The sequence below is a fragment of the Natator depressus genome, chromosome 3 (genome assembly GCF_965152275.1).
Source record: "Natator depressus isolate rNatDep1 chromosome 3, rNatDep2.hap1, whole genome shotgun sequence".
NCBI classification, from domain to species: domain Eukaryota; kingdom Metazoa; phylum Chordata; order Testudines; family Cheloniidae; genus Natator; species Natator depressus.
Genome location: NC_134236.1, coordinates 82,417,415 through 82,440,640, shown reverse-complemented (window position 1 = coordinate 82,440,640; position 23,226 = coordinate 82,417,415). Strand labels below are relative to the sequence as shown.

The window sequence follows — 23,226 nt, the reverse complement described above, 5'->3', positions numbered from 1 at the left end:
CCTGTAAGCATGGCTGGCTCCTCTGCTTATCCTCTTCTCTCCTTGTAATACCTTGCCTGGGAAGAGGGAGTGGGGTGAAGAACCACTGGAGCTGTCTCCACCCCAACCTGAAAGAAAGAGGGGAACCACACTGCAGCCTCTCCTGGCCTGGGAGAGGTTGGTGAAGAACCCCAGGGGCCCCTGGATGAATGAGATACAAAAGGAGAACTTAAAGACGGTAAAGTCATCGTGGAGAAACTAAATGGATTCTTTGCTTCAGTCTTCATGGCTGAGGAGGTTAGGGAGATTCCCAAACCTGAGCCGTCTTTTGTAGATGACAAATCTGAGGATTTGTCACAGATTGAAGTGTCACTAGAGGACATTTTAGAATTGATAAACTAAATGGTAACAAGTCACCGGGACCAGATGGCATTCACCCAAGAGTTCTGAAAGAACTCAAATGTGAAATTGCAGAACTATTAACTATGGTTTGTAACCTGTCCTTTAAATCAGCTTCTGTACCCAATAACGGGAAGATAGCTAATGTAACGCCAATATTTAAAAAGGGCTCTAGAGGTGTTCCCAGCAATTACAGACTGGTAAGTCTAATGTCAGTACCAGGCAAATTAGATGAAACAATAGTAAAGAATAAAATTGTCAGACACATAGAAGAACATAAATTGTTGGGCAAAAGTCAACATGGTTTCTGTAAAGGGAGATCATGTCTTACTAATCTATTAGATTTCTTTGAAGGGGTCAACAAACATGTGGACAAGGAGGATCCAGTGAACATAGTGTATTTAGATGTCCAGAAAGCCTTTGACAAGGTCCCTCACCAAAGCCTCTTATGTAAATTAAGTTGTCATGGGATAAGAGGGAAGATCCTTTCATGGATTGAGAACTGGTTAAAAGACAGGGAACAAAGGGTAGGAATAAATGGTACATTTTCAGAATGGAGAGGGGTACTAGTGGTTTTCCCCAAGGGTCAGTCCTAGGACCAATCCTATTCAACTTATTCGTAAATGATCTGGAGAAAGGGGTAAACAGTGAGGTGGCAAAGTTTGCAGATGATACGAAACTGGTCAAGATAGTGAAGACCAAAGCAGACTGTGAAGAACTTCAAAAAGATCTCACAAAACTAAGTGATTGGGCAACAAAATGGCAAATGAAATTTAATGTGGATAAATGTAAAGTAATGCACATTAGAAAAAATAACCCCAACTATACATACAATATGATGGGGGCTATTTAGCTACAACTAATCAGGAAAGAGATATTGGAGTCACTGTGGCTAGTTCTCTGAAGATGTCCACACAGTGTGCAGCGGCAGTCAAAAAAGCAAACAGGATGTCAGGAATCATTAAAAAAGGGACAGAGAATAAGACGGAAAATATCTTATTGCCCTTACATAACTCCATGGTACGCCCACATCTTGAATACTGCGTACAGATGTGGTCTCCTCATCTCAAAAAAGATATACTGGCATTAGAAAAGGTTCAGAGAAGGGCAACTAAAATGATTAGGGGTTTGGAACAGGTCCCATATGAGGAGAGATTAAAGAGGCTAGAACTTTTCAGTTTGGAAAAGAGGAGACTAAGGGGGGATATGATAGAGGTATATAAAATCATGAGTGGTGTGGAGAAGGTGAATAAAGAAAAGTTATTTACTTGTTCCTACAATATAAGAATTAGGGGCCACCAAAATGAAATTAACGGGCAGCAGGTTTAAAACAAATAAAAGGAAGTTCAACCTGTGGAACTCCTTGCCTGAGGAGGTTGTGAAGGCTAGGACTATAACAAGGTTTAAAAGTGAACTGAATACATTCATGGAGGTTAAGTCCATTAATGGCTATTAGCCAGGACGGGTAAGGAATAGTGTCCCTAGCCTGTTTGTCAGAGGGTGGAGATGGATGGCAGGAGAGAGATCACTTGATAATTACCTGTTAGGTTCACTCCCTCTGGGGCACCAGGCACTGGCCACTGTCAGTAAACAGGATACTGGGCTGGATGGACCTTTGGTCTGACCCAGTATAGCCGTTCTTATGTTCAATAGGAGCAGAGGTGAGGCTGGGGTGTGGGGAGCACAGCTGAGGAGTGGGTTGGGCAGATTGGGGGGCTAGAGGGCAGAACAGTTGGGGGAGGTCAGGTGTGGGGGCATAGGCATAGTTTGGCTTCTATATTTGAGGAGGCAGCTCCAGTCAGGCCAACAGGACTGCGTGTGGGGTGGGGGATAAATTCTGCACCTGCCCAAGGCTTTCAGTTAGTGGAGCAATGCTCCCACAACCCTCCAAACTACACCCATAGGGCTAGGTATGTGCAAATCACTTTCCCTTCTCGTTATCATCATGCCATGTAAAATTGTTTCATTTACACATATTGGTGCTAGACTATGTTGATCACACTTTGACTTACAGTGGTACTCCTTTTTAATCAGGCACTTAATCAGCTACTTTTGCAAAGATTGGTAATTCAAGTGCTTTCATTAGTTAATTTGATTGCATGCTGTGTAGTACTTTTTGGGGTGCAGGAAATTGCAAGCATTAAAATTTCAGGCAATAAGAAAGTGGAATTATATTTCTTGTGAGTTTATCGTCTCATTTTAATTTTAGGGGGAACTCTGTGTGTGTGTGCGCGAGAGAGACTGTGTGTGTGCTGAAGGGAGAGTGTGTGTGCTTGAGTGTGAGTGCACTGTCTCTTTACGAAAGCACTCACACTCAGGAGCCTGCAGGTGTGTTCAGACACAAGCAGTTGCTGGCAGCTTCGGCACAGATACATTCCCCCGTCCCATCAGTGGGGGCTCAGGGGAGACCAGGTACATAGGCAGGGGGAAGGGGACGCCCCATCAGCCTCCCCCACCCTCCCTGCACAACAGACAGGAGGACGCTCCCAGTCTGGAGCAGCATGGCCAGGGGTGACTCCAGGGAGGATTGGAGGGGAGTGAAACAGGAGCAGCAGCAGCTGCACAGGGCAGGGGAGCGGGGGGGGGGGCACCCCTGTTCCAGAGGAGCAACCTTGCTGGTCATCCAACAACTACCCCTCTGCAACTTGGGTCCCTCCACCCTCTCCAGATGCTGCTGCTTGCCTGCCTGCTGCCTCCCCCAGCCCAGCTGGCTCTTGGCACACCAGGTGGAAATCAGGCAAACCCTGCACATGGTACCCTCTTTGGCAGGCCGCCCTGGGCTTCCACCTGGACCGCCCACCCCAAAGGCTGGCCCTGGTACCTATAGAAAAGAGGCATCAATGTATCTCTTATTTTGACAAAAAAGTAAGTGCTTTTATCCATTATATAATGGGTTTCCTCGTTGTCCTTGGAACTATTCCACTTCTGACCTTACCAGAGAAAGCAAGTCCTGTATTTAAAGGCTCTATTCCTCTCCTTCCCAGCTCACTCTGGGCTAGCTGAGGAACACCGGCTCCTCCTCTTTTGCCTATGTTTAAGGGAACAATATGGATGTGATGTTGCATGTTACATGATTTTATGAAAATACACTGAGGAGTGTGAATATAATGTAACTAAAATATGCTTCATGCAAAAGGTCTCTTGTAAGGTATCATTGCAAAGCTTATAATCTACTGAGTGTGTTCATCCTATTTGTATGAATGTAGCACTCTTGTATCTGAAACTAGAAATATGAAATAGAACTCTGAGGGCCTATTGTAATTATGCAAAGTGTGGGCTATTAATGGTGGTTTGGAATCTTGATGGCTCCCATCAGCCAGGACAATTGACTGTGGATGGCTCTGTTTGCTGGCAGGCCTTCCTGTGAGTCAGGCTGGGAAGAATGAAGGCTTGGGGTCTCACAGGAAATATGACCATGTCATCTGGTACTGAAATCCATCTTTAACCTGGTGCTTTTCCATTGGCGGGGGGGGGGGAATAGAGAGACAAAAGATTCCCACCTTGTGCCAAAGCCATATAAGGGGGTGGAACAGAACAAAGGGGGCTGCAATCATGAGAAATCCCCTAGCTACCAGCTAAGCTAGAACAAGGGCTATACCAGGGGAAAGGATTGTGCCCAGACAAGGAAGGTGTCCAGTCTGTGAAAGAAACTTATTGAAACATCTCTGAGGGTGAGATTTTATCTGTATTCAGTTTTATTATTGTATTAGGCTTAGACTTGCATATTTAATTTAATTTTACTTGGTAATTCACTGTGTTCTGTCCATTACCACTTGGAACCACTTAAATTGTACTTTCTATATTTAATAAAATCACTTTTTACTTATTATTTAACCCAGAGTATGTATTAATACCGGGGGGGGGGGGGGGGAAGGGAGGGGCAAAAAGCTGTGCATACCTCTCTATCAGTGTTATAGAGGGTGAACAACTTATGAGTTTACCCTGTATAAGCTTTATACAGGGTAAAACTGATCTATTTGGGGTTTGGACCCCATTGGGAGTTGGGCATCTGAGTGTTAAAGACAGGAACACTTCTTAAGCTGCTTTCAGTTTAAGCCTACAGCTGTTAGGGGACATGGTTCAGACCTGGGGCTGGGTTTACAGCAGGCTAGCAGGTCTGGCTCAAACCAGCCAGAACACTGAAGTCCCAAGCTGCCAGGGGAAGAAAGGAGGGACAGAAGTAGTTTTGGCACATCAGTTGGCAGCCCCCAGGGGGTTTCTGTGATCCAACCCATCACAGTGGGATTCTAGGGGTGTAATCTACACACCACATTGCAGGGGCCAGGATGATGGAATGGAATCTATGGGCCCTTAGACATACAGCGAGTCCCAGGACTAGACTGACCGATAAGTGATAAATGTGTAGGACCAGTAGCTGCTGTGTAAGACATACAACTAGTATTCAGGGAGATGAAACGCAAGAGTTTAAATGGAACGTATATAGTAAATGTAGCTGAAAAGTGAAATACTTCTAATGTAGGTGTCCATATCAATCAACACTAGGTCTAAACTGACAAACTGGATCCTAAACAAGAGAGGTCTCATACAATCAGAAATGTAGGGCTTGAAGGGACCTTGAAGTTATCCCGTCCAGCCCCGCAACTCCTGAGGCAGAACCAAGTAACTCTAAACCATCCTTGACAGGTGTTTGTCAAACCTGTTCTTAAAAAAACTCCAATCCTCTAGTCCCTCACCATAATTATCTCATTTCTTTTCACCATCTTAGCTTGTGAGAAGAAAATGGAGCATCTAAAAATGAGCAACTGTTACAAAGAAATAAGCACTCATGGTGGTAAAGTGGAAAACAATATTCCTGAGGGTAAATTTTGCAGATGTTAGTGGCTGTTTGTTAAATCTTCCATTCTAACATCTGGGTTGGAAACGTTCAACAGTCAGATGATACATTTCCTCATTGTAGGCATTGGAGAAAAGAATGTACTAATTTATGAAACTGCCTCTGATTTTGGTTCCTGAGCTGTGATTATAGCAAAATAGAAGGGGCAGCAGGAAGAGCAATTTCTGAAAATTAGAGGGTTGTTTCTCAAAGGAAACATCTGCAATTAGCCCTTATTGTGAAAAGGCTTTCTAAGTACCTCAGCAGCCTCCAGGACCCATACAAAGATGACTCTTCCGCACTGTACATGGTTTAGCTACCTTCTTGCTCTTGTGCATTTCCATTCACACATTCCTACACTCATCTTTCCCTCTCTTTCCAATCTAGTTGAGTGCAGAGCTTCACTAAGGCCTCCTGTGGTTGAGGACTCCTTCATGGCTTGGTTTCATTGGAGCCATGTAACCTGGGAGGCAGCAGGAGACCAGAGCTCCTGGAAACTATACATGCTTAAGGAAGAAGCCCATGTTTGTTCCACCAAGGAATGAATTCCGCAGGTTTCTTTGTATGAAGGGTGGGGAAAGCAGCTCTATAATTACAAGACATACACTTTATACCTACCATGAAAAAAATATATATTCAAACTATACATGCAGTTGTAGGGAACATACCGGGGCCTCACTTCAGTTTAATTACACAGTAACAAAGCTTCCCTGCTTTGCTCTTGCATTCTGCTTGAATACAGATGTGTTTAGACTCTACAGCCTGTCATTTGCACAGATAAATGGAAGGATTACATTTCTTTTCAATCTGAAACCATACAAAGCGATTGAGAAATATTCTAAAATCCTCCTTACTTCCACTACTAAAACCACCAAGTCCTCTTATGAAAAAAAGGCTGATTTCTGATGGTGACCGACAGTGTGACCATGATCCATCATTCCCTGTAATTGTATCATGGGGAATTTTACTTGTTTTTCAAACCATTTGGCTACAGTAAGAAGCTGCTTCTCCTGGAATGCACGTCCAATAAACTGAAGCCCAATTGGCAAACCTTTCTCGGAAAGTGCTGTAGGAACAGTTATGGCTGGCAGCCCTGGGGGGAAAAAAAGCAAAATTATTAAAACATCACACGTGCAGGATTTGCTATTACACATATTGCTAGAATTATTACAAACCAGACTCTTAGGAAAAATAACCAAAACAAATGCATGTAAGCTTTTAAGGCTTGTCTCTTTGCATTTTAGCAGTACAACCAAGATTATATTACTCCTGGGGGAATTCTGCACCATTGCACATGTGCAGAATTCATGTTCCCCACAGATTCTCCACCGCCACAGAAAATACATTCTGCCAGAGAGGCACTGCAGTTGCACCTTTCACCCACCAGGTGCTTGTGGTGCCAGAGAGTGGGCAGCCGGCTCACCAGCTGGAGCAGCCAGTCAGACAGGAATGGGGCAGACGTTGCGTTCCTCACAACATGCCTGTAGGGCCCAGGTGAGGAGGCATGGGATATTGGGCGGGGGGGGGGGGAGGTGGACACAGCGGGGCTGCTGGGGGATCACAGTCTGGGATGGGGGCACAGGAACTACTGGGGTGACAGCATTGCACCAGGGTTGAATGGGAGGGGGGGGGGTGCAGGGCCACACGGGGACAGGGGCAGATGTGTTGGACTGAAGAGAGGCTGGGGGTGGGGGTCAGCCAGGCTCCCTGTAGGGGGAGGCTCCTCAATTCCCAAACAATTCCTCCCCTCCCTCCCCCGAAATACCACCTGTTCCATACTTCTCCCACCCACACTCAACAACCCTCTAGGTTCACTCCCAGGCTCCTTTCCAGAAATTACTTCCCTCTCCCTCAGCTCCTCCATTACCTCTGATTCCCCCAAACCTTTGCACTGCTTCTGAGGGGTGTGGGAAATAGGTTTCTGTACTGTAGTTTAAATGAATTACTACTCAAAGTTCTGCATTAATATGCCTAGTAAGGAATCTATTTATCAAAAAAGTTTCCTGAATCTCTGTCTGTGTTGTTAGATATACTTGCCGACGGGTATTTTGAAATAAATTACCAAAATAATTGAAACTTGGGCATGATTATAGTGTGTTATTTTAACAAATAAAATATACAGAATTTTAAAATTGTGTGCCAAATTTTTAATGTTTTGCTGCAAAATTTATGTTTTGGTGCAGAATCCTCCAGAAGTAATTATATACTTAAATTCTTGCACATTTAATGAATGAACTCACTTCACACTGCTACCATCTTATGGTCAATATAAGCTTTGCTACTCAGAGAAACAAGCTGACAACTTGGTTCAGACAGTTGCTTTCTATACACAGGTCCTATAGAAAGAGGGCAGCTGGCTGGAGAGAATGGATACTAAATTGAAGACTAGTTAGGAAATATGCCAAGGAGATGCACTTCTCTCTCTACTTACCTGCCATGTTTGCGGCCTGTGTAAAAATATCATCCTGTGCACTGCGGGTTCTGTTGTCTTCTTTGATAAACTCCACATATGGTATTGTATCACTTAGAGTGGTGGGAGTGAGCAAAACATCAATACCACTATGGAAAACATTCACAAAGTCTTTGGCAATGAGTCGTCTCACTTTTTGGGCCTTGATAAAATAATTCTCATAATTCCTAGGAACAAATAGTCACTGGTGTTAGAAGTTAAGTTTAAGACCATCAATAATTTAAATTGCTAAGTGGCTTTTGGGGGAAAAAAACAAGCCCAGTGTTCCCTTTGGGTTGAAGGGCTGCACCACAAGTACTTAGGGTTTCAACAGAGAACAAGATCAGTCATCAAAGCAGCATGGCTGCAGATGAACTAATGGCACTAAAGCATATTCTTAAAGATGAGCCATGAAACAGATCTGGGGAGAGACCTGGGGCAAACACCACTGAAGAGAGTGGAGAGGGAATATAAATGAAGGAAAACACAAGCCAAGTGGAGGGTAGGCTCAAATCAAGATAGTATTTTATGACCCAGTCTTTTCCTGCAACCTTATTGTTTACTTATCTACTGAACTTCATTGCATGACGGAAGTGATGTCTGGAAAAAAATGACTGTCTTATAGTTGTGATTTATCAATCATTTAGGGACTCTATCTAGCAAGGCACTTAAGCACATGAACAGTCCCACTTGACTTCAGAGGGACTACCCACATGCTTAAAGTTATATGTTTCAGGTGTGTGCTTTGCTACTCGTCCTTCTTATTGATATTATAGAGAAGCACACCAGGTCTTTGTCTAAAATTCCCACAGTCATTTACTTTATGTAAGCAGCAGTTTAGACTGAAGGAAACTATGAATTAATCTGTTTTTCTGCATATCTGAGGCAGAAAAACTGACAATTTTATATTTCATTCCTACATCACATGCAGCATTACCCTGAGTTTAAGGATTTAATGTCAAGTTTAGAGGTTCAGTTTCAAAAGAATTTATTAGTCAAAAATAACTGGTACTGTAAACATTTTATGGGTAATTAGCAAATGTATTGTAAGTCAAGGGTAAATAACTAAATGCCAGTGTCTGCTGATAAAACAATCCAAATTATCCAGTACATAACTGTCAGCTGATCACTCTGAAGATCTGATTTGCTGAAGAGTTGTCCTGAAAACAAAGTTGAGTGTGTCTTAACTTTTCAAGGGAACCTGGTACTTATTCTTCCAAAGTGATTGTAAAGATCAAGATATCACTGATCTCCGACAGCAAATCCATTGTATTATGGAAAATGGCTCTTTCTGGGGTTATTTATGAAACCCTACCTACCAGACTAAGGAAAAGGTTAGTTGCAGAACTAATAAAAATGTTCAAGACTCATGTAAGACTAAAGGGTCTTTAACCAGTTTTCCTGGTTTACATTTTTTTACCCTAACTACTTTTAAAGAATTTATAGGAGAAGAGACCGAGTAGATACATTTTAGACTTCACTGACGATATATGCAAGCATGCATAACTTCAAGCATCAATCTAGTTATTTTATGGATTTTACATCTTAAAGAAAATATTTTGTAATTTGAATATAGCAGAGAACAAACATGGCTCTCCTGCAATCTATTAGGATAATGTTATTTTAACCCTAAATTCTGTTCTTGATGATTCATTTACTGTGGATTGTAGCAAAGTGCTGAGACTCCCCCCTGCTTAGCTCTTGTAGAAATCACTCCCGTTTTCCTTCACCAAAACTGACCCACACAGGTTGTCAAGCATTCACCCTACATTTATGATAGATGGCCCAGGCAGATGTCATCAGAGAACACTAAATTGAGGATGCTTAGCAATAATATTGACAGTTCAGAGGGGCTGGCTGCTCATATGCTGACATCCCTGTCGTGAAGACACCCAGCTTTTATTAGCTCTAAGAGCTTAAAGTAGCAAGAATATTCTTGTGTGTGCTCAGTGTCACAGTTTAGGGCAATTGCACCTGCATCTCCCCTCAGTGGTTCAGCAAAGGTACCCATTCTCAGATTCCAGCTCCCCAATGGTCGCCTTTCTGGGTGGAGACCCATGTTTCTCTCCCTATTTCCAGGCTGCACAGTTCTTTGCCTTCACTGTATATTTCCCAGCAAAGACAATCTGCCTAAACAGACTTGCTTGCTTTCTCTTCAGAGACTGATAACAGAGGGATTGCTACAGATATAAGGTACCAAACAGTTCTTTCTGTGCAAGCCTATTGTATTCTTAAGGTAAAAAGCACTATAGAGAAAACAATACAAAACATACACTCTTGTTAATAAGCTTACCAGGAACCCCCACCCTAACATGGATTCTGACATGGTAAGTCCTTCAGAGGACTCTAGGGGAGTCCTTGTGATTCCCAGTTCATGACAGCTTTGAGGATTCCCAGTTCATGACTTCTTCAGCTCAGAACAAACATACTTATAACAGGTTCAGTTCACGGGTCTTTGATTTGAAGTTTCCAGATACAGGTAATTAGCATACAATGGGTCCCATTCTTGGGGGCTACCTTCAAAAAGCTCAGAGGGGAGAATTTGCATTCCCCTGACCCCCAAGGTATTTCCTCGAAAATCCACTTCAAGTCTTTTTGGAACAATATGTGTGAAGTTACTAATACCTTCCAAAGATTGTATTAATCTTGTCTTCCTGCTTAAGCAGTTCCACACGATCTCACAATAGTACATAAACACTTTTAATACAGACATAACATCCAAAAGATGTTAAATTTAATTCAATAAAGTTTATTTTAATAGATACGGTTCAGTCAGGATATGGCAGGAGATTGTTAGTCTGCAACACTCAATTTTCTTAAAATAATTATGACACCCTGTGTCAGTTGTTTTGTGGCAATGTGGAAATCCTCATTGTTTGGAATCTTAACAGGGTGGAGGCAGAGAAAGTGGCATTCTCCAATTATAATCATAAATGAAGACAGATTGAGACTGAGTGGAAATTAAAAGTATGTTCATTCTGAGTTCACATACCAGTTCATCCAGCTGAACTGCATAAACATAAGGTTCCTCACAAAAATAAATGAGTTTACTTGATCACACCAGTACAATTTTATTTTCTCTGTAGACTCAAGCAAAGAGGTGGGGAAGGTGAGAGAGATATATAAACTAAGGGCCACATCATCTGGCTTTCCATAAGAGGCATCAGTAGAACATAATAAATGTTTCTATACCTGGAGAACTTTAGCAAGATTAAATCGGCTTGATGCTGATGGCCACAGAACATTTAAATATAGAATAGTTAGGGCTCTATTCTGATTTCACTGACAAACATCACAGACTACGTTTTTGCATAGCTTAATCCAAGTGTGCCAATAGGCTACTCAAGATGCAAATCATACAACATGTTGTTCTACCTTCCTAAATTCAAAAGGCTTCCAGTTAAGAGTAAAGGAAAGCATTCTTTTTAGCCATTAATAACGGTTTGCTACATATTATACACTTAAACCAATATAAATAGATATTGCCTTAGCAACAAAGAATTTGTTCAACATAAGTAATTTCATCATAGCTGCTTAACAAATAAGTCATTAATATGGTACATTTGAGCTTTAAAATATGATGAACTTACTGTTTTAACAAAAAGTAGTTTCCGGACAGAATTCTTCCTCTTACAACATCATTAAACCCTTCCCGTCGAGTTGCAGCATACATGACTTCTGTGGACTTGTCCATACTGGAACGGTGTCCTAAAAATAAACCACCAGTGATCTGGAAACAAATCCTGAAGACCCATGAAAACTATTAAACTATATAAATTATTGACCTTCACAATGACATACTATGTCAAGTGCACTAGATGTTAACATGCTATTTTTGCATACAAAAACTAAAAACTTAAGCTAAATATTAAATGAATTCTGGAATCATACTGCAACTATACATTTGGGGTCTCTAGAAGTGAAATATTTCTATTTATCTGTACTGAGAAGTACAATGGAGTGTGCTACAATATGAACACTCCTGCCTCTGATCTTCAGCCTGACATGGAAGGCAGAGAGAACTCTTATCCTTCACGACATGAACGTGTAGAAGTATTTCAGCAATACTGATAGCTCACCCTTCAGTTTATTTTGAGTAGAGACTAAAAACTGATCTGAACAATGCATACATCCTTTGTGCTGCACAGTACACTCCTCAAAGAACACAGCTGAGAACATTTCTCTCAGACTAAAAACTTGCTTGCCGAAATGAAAAGCAACAACTTATTTACAAGGGGTCGGATCCTAAGCTCACTGTATTCAATGAGATTCAGTGGAATGAATTCAATAAACTTTGGATCAGGCCCTAAGCTTCCCATAACTTAAAGAACACCCAAACTTCAGACAATCAGCACTGGCGTAAGCAGTGAAATTCCACTGATTTCAATTAAGCTGCACTTGCTTAAGAGTTTGGCCAATCACTTAATTCTGTGAGGCAGGGACAGGTACACAGAGAGGATTGAGTCTAATTCAAAGTCTTTTTATGTATTGGGTTTTTGGGGATAGCTACAATATCTCAAAACCCCAGAATGTGAGCATTAGTTAAATAGAAAACAGAATCCAAAAAGGTCACATACTATAAACAACATTATAATGGTGGGTTTGTGACAAAAAGAAAGAAGAGGGGGTGAAAAAATCACAGGAAAAGCTTAGTTAAAAGGGGGAGAAAAGCACCATCTGCACCATCAATAGCCAGGTGCAATGGGGATGTTTAAGGAAGTTATTACACCTAATTCAAATTACTATCTGGTAAAAACTTAGATATAATACTAAATCTTTTGATAGTCCTGGCTTATTTTAATGCATTGAGAGTGACTGACTTCAGAAATTAGCTGCATTTTTATTTTTCACTCACCAGCACCACACATACCATAATCAAGTGATACACTCATTAGACAAACTAAAATGGCAAACCATTAAGACAACAACCCATCTTGGTTAAGTCACAAAATACAATCATGAAAAAGATCTTTTAAGTCTATCTGGTTCATTTCCCAGATAATTCAGGACTATTCCCTTGTTTACATTAACTAGGCTGCCTTTTTTTTTTTTTTTTTGGGCCAGGCCTGTCTTTGGATGTCTCCAGTGATGGGATTTTTTACTCAAGTGCTTCTAAATTCTAAATATTTTAATGCACAGTATCTCACCCAATAAGATGGCAAAACATTCATGTATATATTGAGCACTTTATGCTTTTAATAATTCACAGTTTCTGAAAACAAATTATTTTCATCTTTTCGCCACAAGCAGAAAGCCAGTGCAAGTTTCATGATCGTTTGGGATATCTCCTAACATTCAACCATGAAATGCAGGTAACCATGTATGTTAAATCACCACAGTGCACACACCTATGACAGGCATCTTTATGCCACTTAATGATCAACAAAGTGAATGTTACTTTATATTATATGTAATATAGCCCTTTTTCCTTTGAAAACGTAAACTTACCATATTCTAGTCCATCAAACCTGGCCATATTTGATGCTACTTCTGCTGTGCACAGCACATGATAGCATACAATTGAATAACGTGTGTGGGGTAGACTCACTTCAATCACCTTGGCACCTGCATTCTCAAAGAGGTCAGCAGCTTTAGACCAAAGTGCCAGAGTTTCACTAGATAATCCTGGTGCATGATATTCCTTAGTGGAGAACAAAAGTTAGGAAATGAATTCTATGAATAAGCATCTTCACAAATAATTTTACGTGAGTTTACTTTCAATGGTTCTTAATTATCGGTTGACAGTAAGCAAGCCAAACTATGTAATATACTATTAGATGCAAATACTGTTTAAAAAAAATGCAGCGATGAGCACTAGTTTAAGTATTTATTAGACTTATGTTTTTGCTGACTGTTAGGATATTAAATCATATTAAGTTCATAAGTTTCATAGATTTTTGATGCCAGAAGGGACCATCACGATTATCTAGTCTGAACACCTGCATAATGCAGGTCGTAACATTTCACTATACACTTCTTGCTTCAATTCTATAATTTCTGGATGGGAAGCTGCCCACTTGTCAATCTATTAACTGGGACTGTGCAGTTCATGGACAGCACATCTTAAATTTTAAGCCACGATACCAGGCCCATTATGAATGTTAAATGAGCAGAAACAATGGCCAAAGCACATCAGTGGCAAGTGTCATACCTAGGTCAAAACACAGCACTAAAAAAAAAAAAGTCTCATAATATGAGAGTTGGTGACAAGCCTCACTCTGTGTATACTCTTAGTGTTTGTCTACATGGAAATAGCCCAGAATAGCTATTCCACAGTAGTTCACTGCATAGACACTCTTATTCCGCATTAAAAGTGCCTTTTTGCTGTTTATTGAATAGCATACGCTTCCTAACCATATTAGCCTAAACAGCAAAAGGCACTATTAGTGAGGAATAAGACTGTCTATGCAGTGAGCTACTGTGGAATAGCTATTGCACTTTACATTTATATCCTAGTTTATTCTCTATTAACTTTCCCATGAAGACAAGCCCATACCAAGGAGACAAGGACAGCCAGCCTAATTAGCCTAAGTTTAGTTGAATATCCACTTTTGTAGACAGTGTCAGTTCAGTGTCAAAATATGGGACCAATCCTGCAGACTTGACCATAGTACTAACAGAGTTGCTTATATAAAAAAAAATCCACACTACTGTAAAAGGGACACTACTGTCAGGAGATCACTTATTTAAAAAGTCCTTACTTGTTACCACCACCATTTTGGATTACTAAAATTGAAATATTTACCATATAATTTACAAATTACTGTACATGCTCTTTTTACATTTCAATCAAACTGGACAATGAAAATAGACTGTTCAGTGATATTTTTGTTTGATTAAATTTTCTGGTTCACCTGTACTAGCACAACGCTTGGATTGCAATTAGTGAAGGGTGTTTAAATCCAACTGTTATCCCCTTATCTCACAGAAGGAAACACATTCATAAAAGGTTTTTTTTGGCCTATTAATAGAAAGACAAAAACCTAAATTGTGTCCCTCGAACTCCTGATCCCTAATTAGAACCCTTTCCCTGCTATTCCCTTCTTTGCACGGCACAATAATCTTTTTAAACAGTATTTTGTATTAATACAGTGCCTTTCAACCCAGGATCTCAAAAGCACTCCACAAACATTTATTAAGTCTTAACATCCCTGTGAGGTGAGTATTATGCCCATTTTACACTCAGGCAATGTCTACACTATGAGCTAGGGATGTGATTCTCCTACTCGCGTACATGTACTCCCGGTAGCTCGATGAGAGCTTAGCACGAGTATAAACAGCAGTGTAGCCACAGTAGCACCGGCAGCAGCAGAAAAGCCATAGCTGAGCTATGCCGAGTATGTGCCCCCTGGTTTCAAGCGGCACGACTCTGCAATGCCTCCACTGCACGTGCTACCACGACTACACCGATCTTTATACTCGGGCGAGCTATGATATGTGTACACAATGATAGGTCATCGAGCTATGATATGTGTACACAAGCTGAGGATGCACACCCCTAGCTTGTAGCGTAGACATAGCCTCAGGCACTAAGAAAAAGAGTGATTTGTTTGAGGTCAAACAGGCAGTCAGTGAAAGAGCCAGTAATAAAGCCCAGGAACTCAGGCTCCCAGTCTCCTCTTATAAAACTTCTAGACAACATTCCCTCCAAAGACTGGACAGAACTCTACAGAGAGAGTCAATGCCCTATAAAGGCCTGAAGAGGTTGACACTGAGCAATGAGATACACACACTTTCACTCCCATGCTGTCTCCGCAGATCCAAATCATTGCAGACTCAGGGAGCAGGATATATAGGTTTTTACTCTGGTATGAATTTTTTTTCCAGTGATAAAGTTGAAAATGCTACCTTTGGTATTCCTATACAGAGCTTGCTGGCATCTGTAAAACAGGTTAGTTCAAACGACTTAAAGGGGTCCTGCACAGTAGTAGAGTCTTTAGGATCATGCCCTGCAAGCACACCTGAAAGATGAAAAAGGGCTCATGACATACAGAAAAAGTAATACAGTGGATTCTTGAATTCAAAAGGTTTTGAGACAAACTGTATACAAAGACATATGCACTAGTAAATACCCAATACAATTGCTGCATCGTCCACACATCTGGTTAAAATTCCTGGTACATCCATGGAGTTCACTAGTGGAATGAGACCATGACGAGAAATCAGTCCATAGGTTGGCTTTAAACCTACTACTCCACAGTGAGCTGCTGGGTTTCTGGTGGACCCTCCTGTATCTGATCCTAAAGCCCTACAGTTTAAATAGAAGCATCATTAATAAAATTGAATACTTCAAAAACACATCCAAATTGTATCTGTTCTTAAAGAGGTACAGTTTTAAATTTATCAGAGGGGTAGCCGTGTTAGTCTGGATCTGTAAAAGCGGCAAAGAGTCCTGTGGCAACTTATAGACTAACAGACGTATTGAACCATAAGCTTTCGTGGGTGAATACCCACTTCGTCAGATGCACGAAAGCTTATGCTTCAATACGTCTGTTAGCTTATAATGTGCCACAGGACTCTTTGCCGCTTTTAAATGGAATTTTTTTTATATACAAATATGAGAATAATTTAAAGTGCTCCCATTTATTCTAGCCCTTTCTTTACTATTTAGTATGAAGCAGCAGCAGTTTTCAGTTTACAAAGACATGCTGATAAAATATGCCCTTCACATCTAACAACAAGGCTTGTTCATCAAGGAATATTACTTTTTTCGTGTTTTCTAAGATTGAGGCTGTGCATTGTGATTTCCCTTCTATACCAAAACTGCACCTGCTATACCAGGGGAAGGCAAACTATGGGCCACGGGCTGGATCCGGCCCGTCAAGGTTTTCAATCCGGCCCGTGGGATTGCCAGCCACGTGGCACAGCGGGGCTAAGGCAGGCTCCCTGCCTGCCCTGGCCCTGCTCCCAGAAGTGGCCGGCACCACGTCCCAGCAGCCCCTGGGGGAAAGAGAGCAGGCAGAGGGTTCCGTGCGCTGCCCTCGCCTGCAGGCACCAGCCCCTGCAGCTCTCATTGGCTGGGAATGGGGAACCGCGGCCAATGGAAGCTTCGGGGGTGGTATCCACAGGTGAGGGCAGGGTGTGGTGGAGCTGCCTGCCCCACTCCACCACCAGGAGCCACTGCTGGACGTGCTGGCGACTTCTGGGAGTGGTGTGGGGCCAGGGCAGGCAGGGAGCCTGCCTTAGCCCCGCTGTGCGCTGCTGCCACCCTGGAGCTGCTCGAGGTAAGCAGCGCCAGGCCGGAGTCCACACTTTGAACCCTTCCTGCATCCCGCACCCCAACCCCTTGCCCTGAGCCCCTTCCTGCACCCCAACCCCTTGCCCTGAGCCCATTCCTGTACACCACATCCCCTCCAACACCCCAACCCCCACCCCTACATACAATTTCCCCACCCAGATGTGGCCCTTGGGCCAAAAAGTTTGCCTATCCCTGTGCTATACTCAACATTTTTAGTAAAGCTGGTTGCAATTTTGATTGAGCCTCTGAGGGGTGAATGTCTGGGCTCGGAATGAAATGATTTAAACGTACCTACATGTAAATCACTTTTAATTTGTGTTACGCATTTCAGTATCTCTGTGTTCTTCATAGTATAACTAATTCAACACCAATGCAAATAATCCTACAGTTTCAAACAAAAACATTACCTTCCCTTCCCCAGGCACTACACTATAAACTAGGTTTCAGAGTAACAGCCGTGTTAGTCTGTATTCGTAAAAAGAAAAAAGAAAAGGAGTACTTGTGGCAGCTCACGAAAGCTCATGCTCAAATAAACTGGTTAGTCTCTAAGGTGCCACAAGTACTCCTTTTCTTTTTTCTTTTTACTATAAACTAGGTTACTGAAAGATTCAAAAAATCAAATTAAATTTTGAGGAAGAGTGCACAAGCCATTATGAAGCATTTAATTAACGGTTCTAAAAAGGCTCTTACACAAAGCATGTGAAAGAAGACACTGCAGCAGCGCTACCTCCTGAGCTTCCTCCTGTTATCAACCAATTGGAGTCTTCATTCTCAGGATGGGAGTTCTGCACACATTTGTCTCTGTACTGCCTTGAATAACTCCAGGGGTTTCTAACTGGTCCAAATATTCCATCTGTGCTTCCAGATCTGGTGTGAGAAATTCAGATTGAAATATAGTTGTCTGTATTTATCCTGTTATAGACTTCACATTATTAATACAATGTTTTTCTTCCAATTCCACCTTTTACTCCTGGCCCTTCAGGCAAATCGGATTGTGACATGGAAAGGCTGATATAGATTTACTTGTGAAGCTGACCCCAATACTGTTTTAAAAGAGTTGCTTGAAATCATAAAAACCGATAGTTATAACTTCACTCCTTCCTTCCGCAGAGTAGACTGAGGGCTAAATTCTCCCTAGTGTAAATTAAGTATAACTCCACTGAAGTCAGGGGACTCACACCATGTAAGCATCAGGCAAACCAAGTTATAAGTCTGCTTCGAAACAAAGGTCTTCAAGCCTGAGATACAGTAAACTACCAAAATTGGGTATGAGAAAACCACACAAGATGACCTCTTGAAGTAGTATGTCACAAGAAAGTGCCACACCATGATGGCAGTGTAGACTGTTCTGTAGAAAGCATAGCTCTTCTTGGAACAAAAGAAGGTTTCCAAGACAAGGCAGATTGTGTGCAGAGGCAATGTGATAATTCTCATGCTTAATTCAGTTACTAAGAAAAAAGAAGCCACCTTGAAAGAAAATACTACTCAATTAATCTCCTCAATACCATCCTACCACGCACAGCTGCTACAGTGTCTGGCCCTCTTTTCTTTAAATCACACCACAATGAATATACAGCCTAATAGGATAGGTTTCAGAGTAACAGCCGTGTTAGTCTGTATTCGCAAAAAGAAAAGGAGTACTTTTGGCACCTTAGAGACTAACCAATTTATTTGAGCATAAGCTTTCGTGAGCTACAGCTCACTTCATCGGATGCATACTGTATTTTCCACAGTATGCATCCGATGAAGTGAGCTGTAGCTCACGAAAGCTTATGCTCAAATAAATTGGTTAGTCTCTAAGGTGCCACAAGTACTCCTTTTCTTTTTCCTAATAGGATAAATATTCTGTGAGAAGTTCACAGACATAGTCATCATATTCCATTAGTCACCCCGGGGAGTAAATATTTACCACCATATAACAAACATGCATAAACTCAGCAGTTTAGGATTAGAGATGAATCATAGTAGACACTGTAGTTATATTACTATGCAATGATATTAAATATTTAATATAACTTACCCCATTGCAAATTCATCTAGGTTTGTTTTTCCTAGAAGCACAGCCCCCTGATCCAATAACTTCTGAACTACCGTAGCATTGTAAGGTGGAATATAACCTTAAAAAAAATCAGATTGGTTAAAAAATTGTCTGATACCATCTGGAGGACTTTCAATAACTACTCCTCCAAATGTTTCAAAGTAATCATCTCTGCATGGCAACTGTCATTGTGCAGTGCTACCAAGTTTCTTTGTGACAGTAGCAGTGATAATCAAAATTGATTGATAACAAACAAGGAATAAGTATTAACTAGCACTTTTATTATTTCCTAGAGTAGTCTTCTCCTGAGACTGAACGAATCGTACAGTTAATTCAGACCTCGTTCACATGGAGAGGAGAACCAGGCCAGTTACAAGAGCACGTAAACAGGGTGATTGCAGCCAGAGTTCTAACAGTTTCTCTGACCAATACTGATGCAGATATCTTTTTCTGAGAAGGATGTTAGAGCACTGGTGGGCAACCTGTGGCCTGTCAGGGTAATCCGCTGGCAGGCCACCAGACCATTTGTTTACATTTGCACAGCCGCCTGCAGCTCCCAGTGGCCGGGAATGGCGAACCACAGCCACGCAAATGTAAACAAATGGTCTGGCAGCCTGCCAGCAGCTTGCCCTGACGGGCCGCATGAGGCCCACAGGTTGCCCACCATTGTGTTAGAGCCTATATCAGAGTTTCACCCTCAAGACTCTCACCCACACTATCCCTGTCAATCACAACTGCTTTGGTGGCATGCAGAGGAAATGGTAATTTTAGATAACTTGACCCTTGCTGTTCAACGGATATAGTCAATTTTTCCCCTTTCATTGTTACAACACAATAACACGAATTGAAATAAATTAGTAGGATTTCCCCCCCATTTTTTCAGTTTGTTTACCTTGTGTATTTGTCAGCACTTTTTGTATCATCGGTTTCGCTCTTTACCCTCATTAGTTAATGTTCCCTGTTTGTGGTGGTCTATTACACAGCTACATGAGAGAGAATTTTTTTCCAAATAGGAAAATAATAGTGCTTTTATTAATAAAACATATTACAATGCTATGAACATCTTAATGGAACTGCTAAGTGAAACAGTGAGCTATGGGTATGCAAAAAAAAAGCAGCTTTTTATAAAACAAAAAATTATAAAAGAATTATGAACTGATGACTCACATCAATATGAGACAACTGTTGAGCTCAAGAACTAGGACCAAGTCTCTAAGAACACAACAAAAATTGTGTTTGCATTTTTGTATGTAGAAAGACAATTTAACAAACAGAAACAAAAAAAAAAGACTACTGTCCAGTAACAGAGTAAAATGTAACCTGTTGATAGAACAGTTACATTTTAATGTATTGATTATAGTTAATATTGCATTGTTTCATTTATTTACATTGTTACAATATTAATAGTTTTTTAAATATATGACTGCAAAAGCCACAAAAGTTTGGCAGATGGAGATAAGGGAAGTTTAGTGCCTGAAAGTACTTGAATTCATTTTTTGAAAATGACTAGGTTTTAAGTAGGTTGTGCTGCTTTAGAGAAAAGGACTAGAGCTTCAAAATGGTGTTTGCTTTGCCTACAACGCATTACTTTACCTTTCAGCATGTTTGATGCACATGTTGTTTCAATACCAGCTGTGCTGAAGTTGTCTTTTACTGCAACAGGAATTCCATCTAAATCCCCCAGTATCTGACCTGCGTTACGAATTGGTACAAGGACAACAGAGTAAAATCTAAGTATTAAAACACACTGTCTATGTTGCTCAGCAATGACATTTTATTTTACTCTTCAGCTTCACTTTTACGTGGAAGTAGGAGTTGTACTCAAATGCTTTTAAGTTATATTTTCACAAAAGGTCTTTTGTTTTCAACTCTAACATTGAGGACTTTGCTCAGGCCAGATTTAGTTCCATACTGCATATTCTCTGCAACTCAGAAAGTGGCTTCCAAACTAGGTAAATTATTCCAAAAGATGCTTACCACCTCAGCTGTGGCCATGCAATTCTTATTTCATCCTTAGACAGCTACTTAAATCTACTCCATTTCCAAGCCAGGAGTCCTAGATTCTGCCTTCTGATGCACAGCAATTGTGCTCGGAATTAGTAGTTGGACAAAGAGTCTTTCACAGCTGACTATTAGTTATCCAGAGAAGACTCTCAAAGGGGATAAATGCCTTGAAGCTGAAGTATCTTAACTGGCATTTTGCTGAAGCAATGGGATGGTAGGAACTGTTAGACAGAAGAGCAGATCTACCAGGTTGAAATTCTTCTCCTCCTGCCCCTGTTCATTCCCCATCTTTTGTAAATGGTGACGACCTCAAGTGCAATCAGTATATGTCCACAGAGCCCTTAGTCTCAATAGGCCCCATTGTTGTTCACTGCAAGCAAATCAAATGAACAGTAGACCTCACTTTCTTTTTTTTAAGTTACTGAGTCTAACAAAAGGTTCCATCCACTACAGTCAAAAAAATTTATGGAAGAACAGCAATTAAATACAAATCTAGGGTAACTTACCTCTCCTATATCGCTCCTCTGATTCTTCAGCCTGTTTTAATGCTGTGTCTTCTGCTATAGTAATGTAAGCATTAAGAAATTTTGTGGCTTTGATAAAGGAGAGACATCTTTGACAAAGCTCTGTTGGAGTCACTTGGCCTTCTTTCAGTGCTGCAGAGATCTGAAAGGACAGTTTCCATTTTTAAACTGCAAGACCCTAGTTAGAAATATTGGTATGACTGGCAAGAATTATTTCAGTCAAGTTTCTAAAACTAATTCCCTCCCTCCACCCTTAATTTTGGGGATAAATTTGATACATGTAGTACTTTTATGATGGAATAAAAGCATTAGCTAAGAATGCACTCTGCCAACTTTCACAACTCTTTCAAAGCATTTCAGCCTCAACCAGCAATGCCACTGCTATTCTGGTCATGTCCTGAGCAATTTCTAAATATGCTGGTAACATGAAACCCAGTCCTTCAAACTTTTATGCATTTGAGGAGTCTCGATCACATCCATCATGTGCACGAGTGTTTATAGGATCAGGCCCATCATTTGTAACTGGTTATTGTGGATGCAAATACAAGTTTTGCAGCATAATTATGATTAAAGATGGTTTTAAACACAGCTACAAATCCCTACTCTGCATAGAGCCTTTGTTAACTTGCTTTTGGCTGGTGAGGAAACTCACCAGCCAAAGCCTTGTTCCAAATAGCACCACTATCTCCCTCTTCATAAGTTAAAACACACACAATCATCCAAAAAGAGAATGAAAACAAGATTTTAACCAGGCTGTATTCAGCTAAGGTGGCCAGACGTCCGGATATTAGGAGCTCTGTCTTATATGGGACCCTATAACCCATCCTCCACCTGTCCCGATTTTTCACACTTGCTGTCTGGTCACTAGCTCATGGGCAATGCGCTGCAGCCTAGACACCCCTCGGAGAGGAGGCGGCTTTTATTAAGAGCGCTGCTTGCTCTGTGTCCTGCCAACGCCTCCCTCCCTAGCCCCAGCTGGGCCGCAGCGTCCGATGCGGGACTGAGTGCGCACGGGGCTGCGCCAGTGCCACAGCGCGTCTCCTCCTCGCTGCCGGCTGCGCCACTTCTTGCTCTTGCGGGGTTAACACGCTCCGCCGCCCTCTTGGCCTTTGCGGCGCCGCCGCCAGCGAGGGGCTGGGGGAGAAGGGCGGGCGCCTCGCGTGGGCACAGCGGGTCGGGTGCTGCGGGGAAAGTTACACCGCGCACACCGATACCACGGCGATGGGCGCGGGCCGGGCTCCGGGCAGTTGCTGCAGGCAGAGCTCGGGGTTCCGCTTCCGCCCCGTCCCCACAGGTGGGAGCCCCCGAGCCGCACGGGGGGGGAAGGTGTCGGCGCCACGCGCCCGAAGCCCGCTCACTTCTCTGAGGGAGACGCGCAACATCCTCTCCGCGCCGCCACTCCCCCCGGCCGAGGACACCGCACGGCCACCGCTAGGGCGTCAGGCCCCTGCTCGGCCGGCCGGGCCTGGGCGCTGCCATCTTGGTGTGCACCGCTCAACATGCAGCGGCTCCGTTGGCTCGAGTCTTCGCCGACGGGCATGATGCCGGCTCGCTATTGGCTGAGGTGAGCGGAGTGGGCGCGGCCCGGCGGTGACCCTCAGCCTGTGCGCGCTGCGCGGAGGAGATTCAGGCTAGGCAGGGACGCGCTGAGAGGAGACGGGGGAACGCGCTGGCACCTGGGGCAAGGGCAAGGAAGCGGGAGAGCGAGGCGGGGGCTGCCTCACTTCTGGGGGCCGGGGTCTTGTGGGTGGAGGCTGAGCT

The 23,226-nt window shown here is 42.3% G+C and overlaps 1 protein-coding gene across 2 annotated transcripts; it reads right to left on the bottom strand.

Annotated features, from left to right (window-relative positions):
- Positions 1-4,246: 4,246 nt before the first annotated feature.
- Positions 4,247-23,007, bottom strand: QRSL1 (glutaminyl-tRNA amidotransferase subunit QRSL1). Of its 2 annotated transcripts, none has more exons than XM_074948190.1 (11): positions 22,824-23,007; positions 21,448-21,607; positions 20,531-20,629; positions 18,920-19,016; positions 17,590-17,766; positions 15,734-15,909; positions 15,510-15,622; positions 13,110-13,302; positions 11,252-11,369; positions 7,644-7,849; positions 4,247-6,305 (listed from the first exon to the last, which is right to left on the bottom strand). In XM_074948190.1, exons 1-11 carry the CDS (start codon positions 22,845-22,847, stop codon positions 6,094-6,096), a joined length of 1,575 nt encoding a protein of 524 aa, XP_074804291.1. In that variant the 5' UTR covers positions 22,848-23,007; the 3' UTR covers positions 4,247-6,093. The 2 variants fall into 2 exon arrangements, with proteins under 2 accessions (XP_074804291.1, XP_074804290.1); XM_074948189.1 differs by lacking the exon at positions 22,824-23,007 and adding an exon at positions 22,215-22,551.
- Positions 23,008-23,226: the final 219 nt, after the last annotated feature.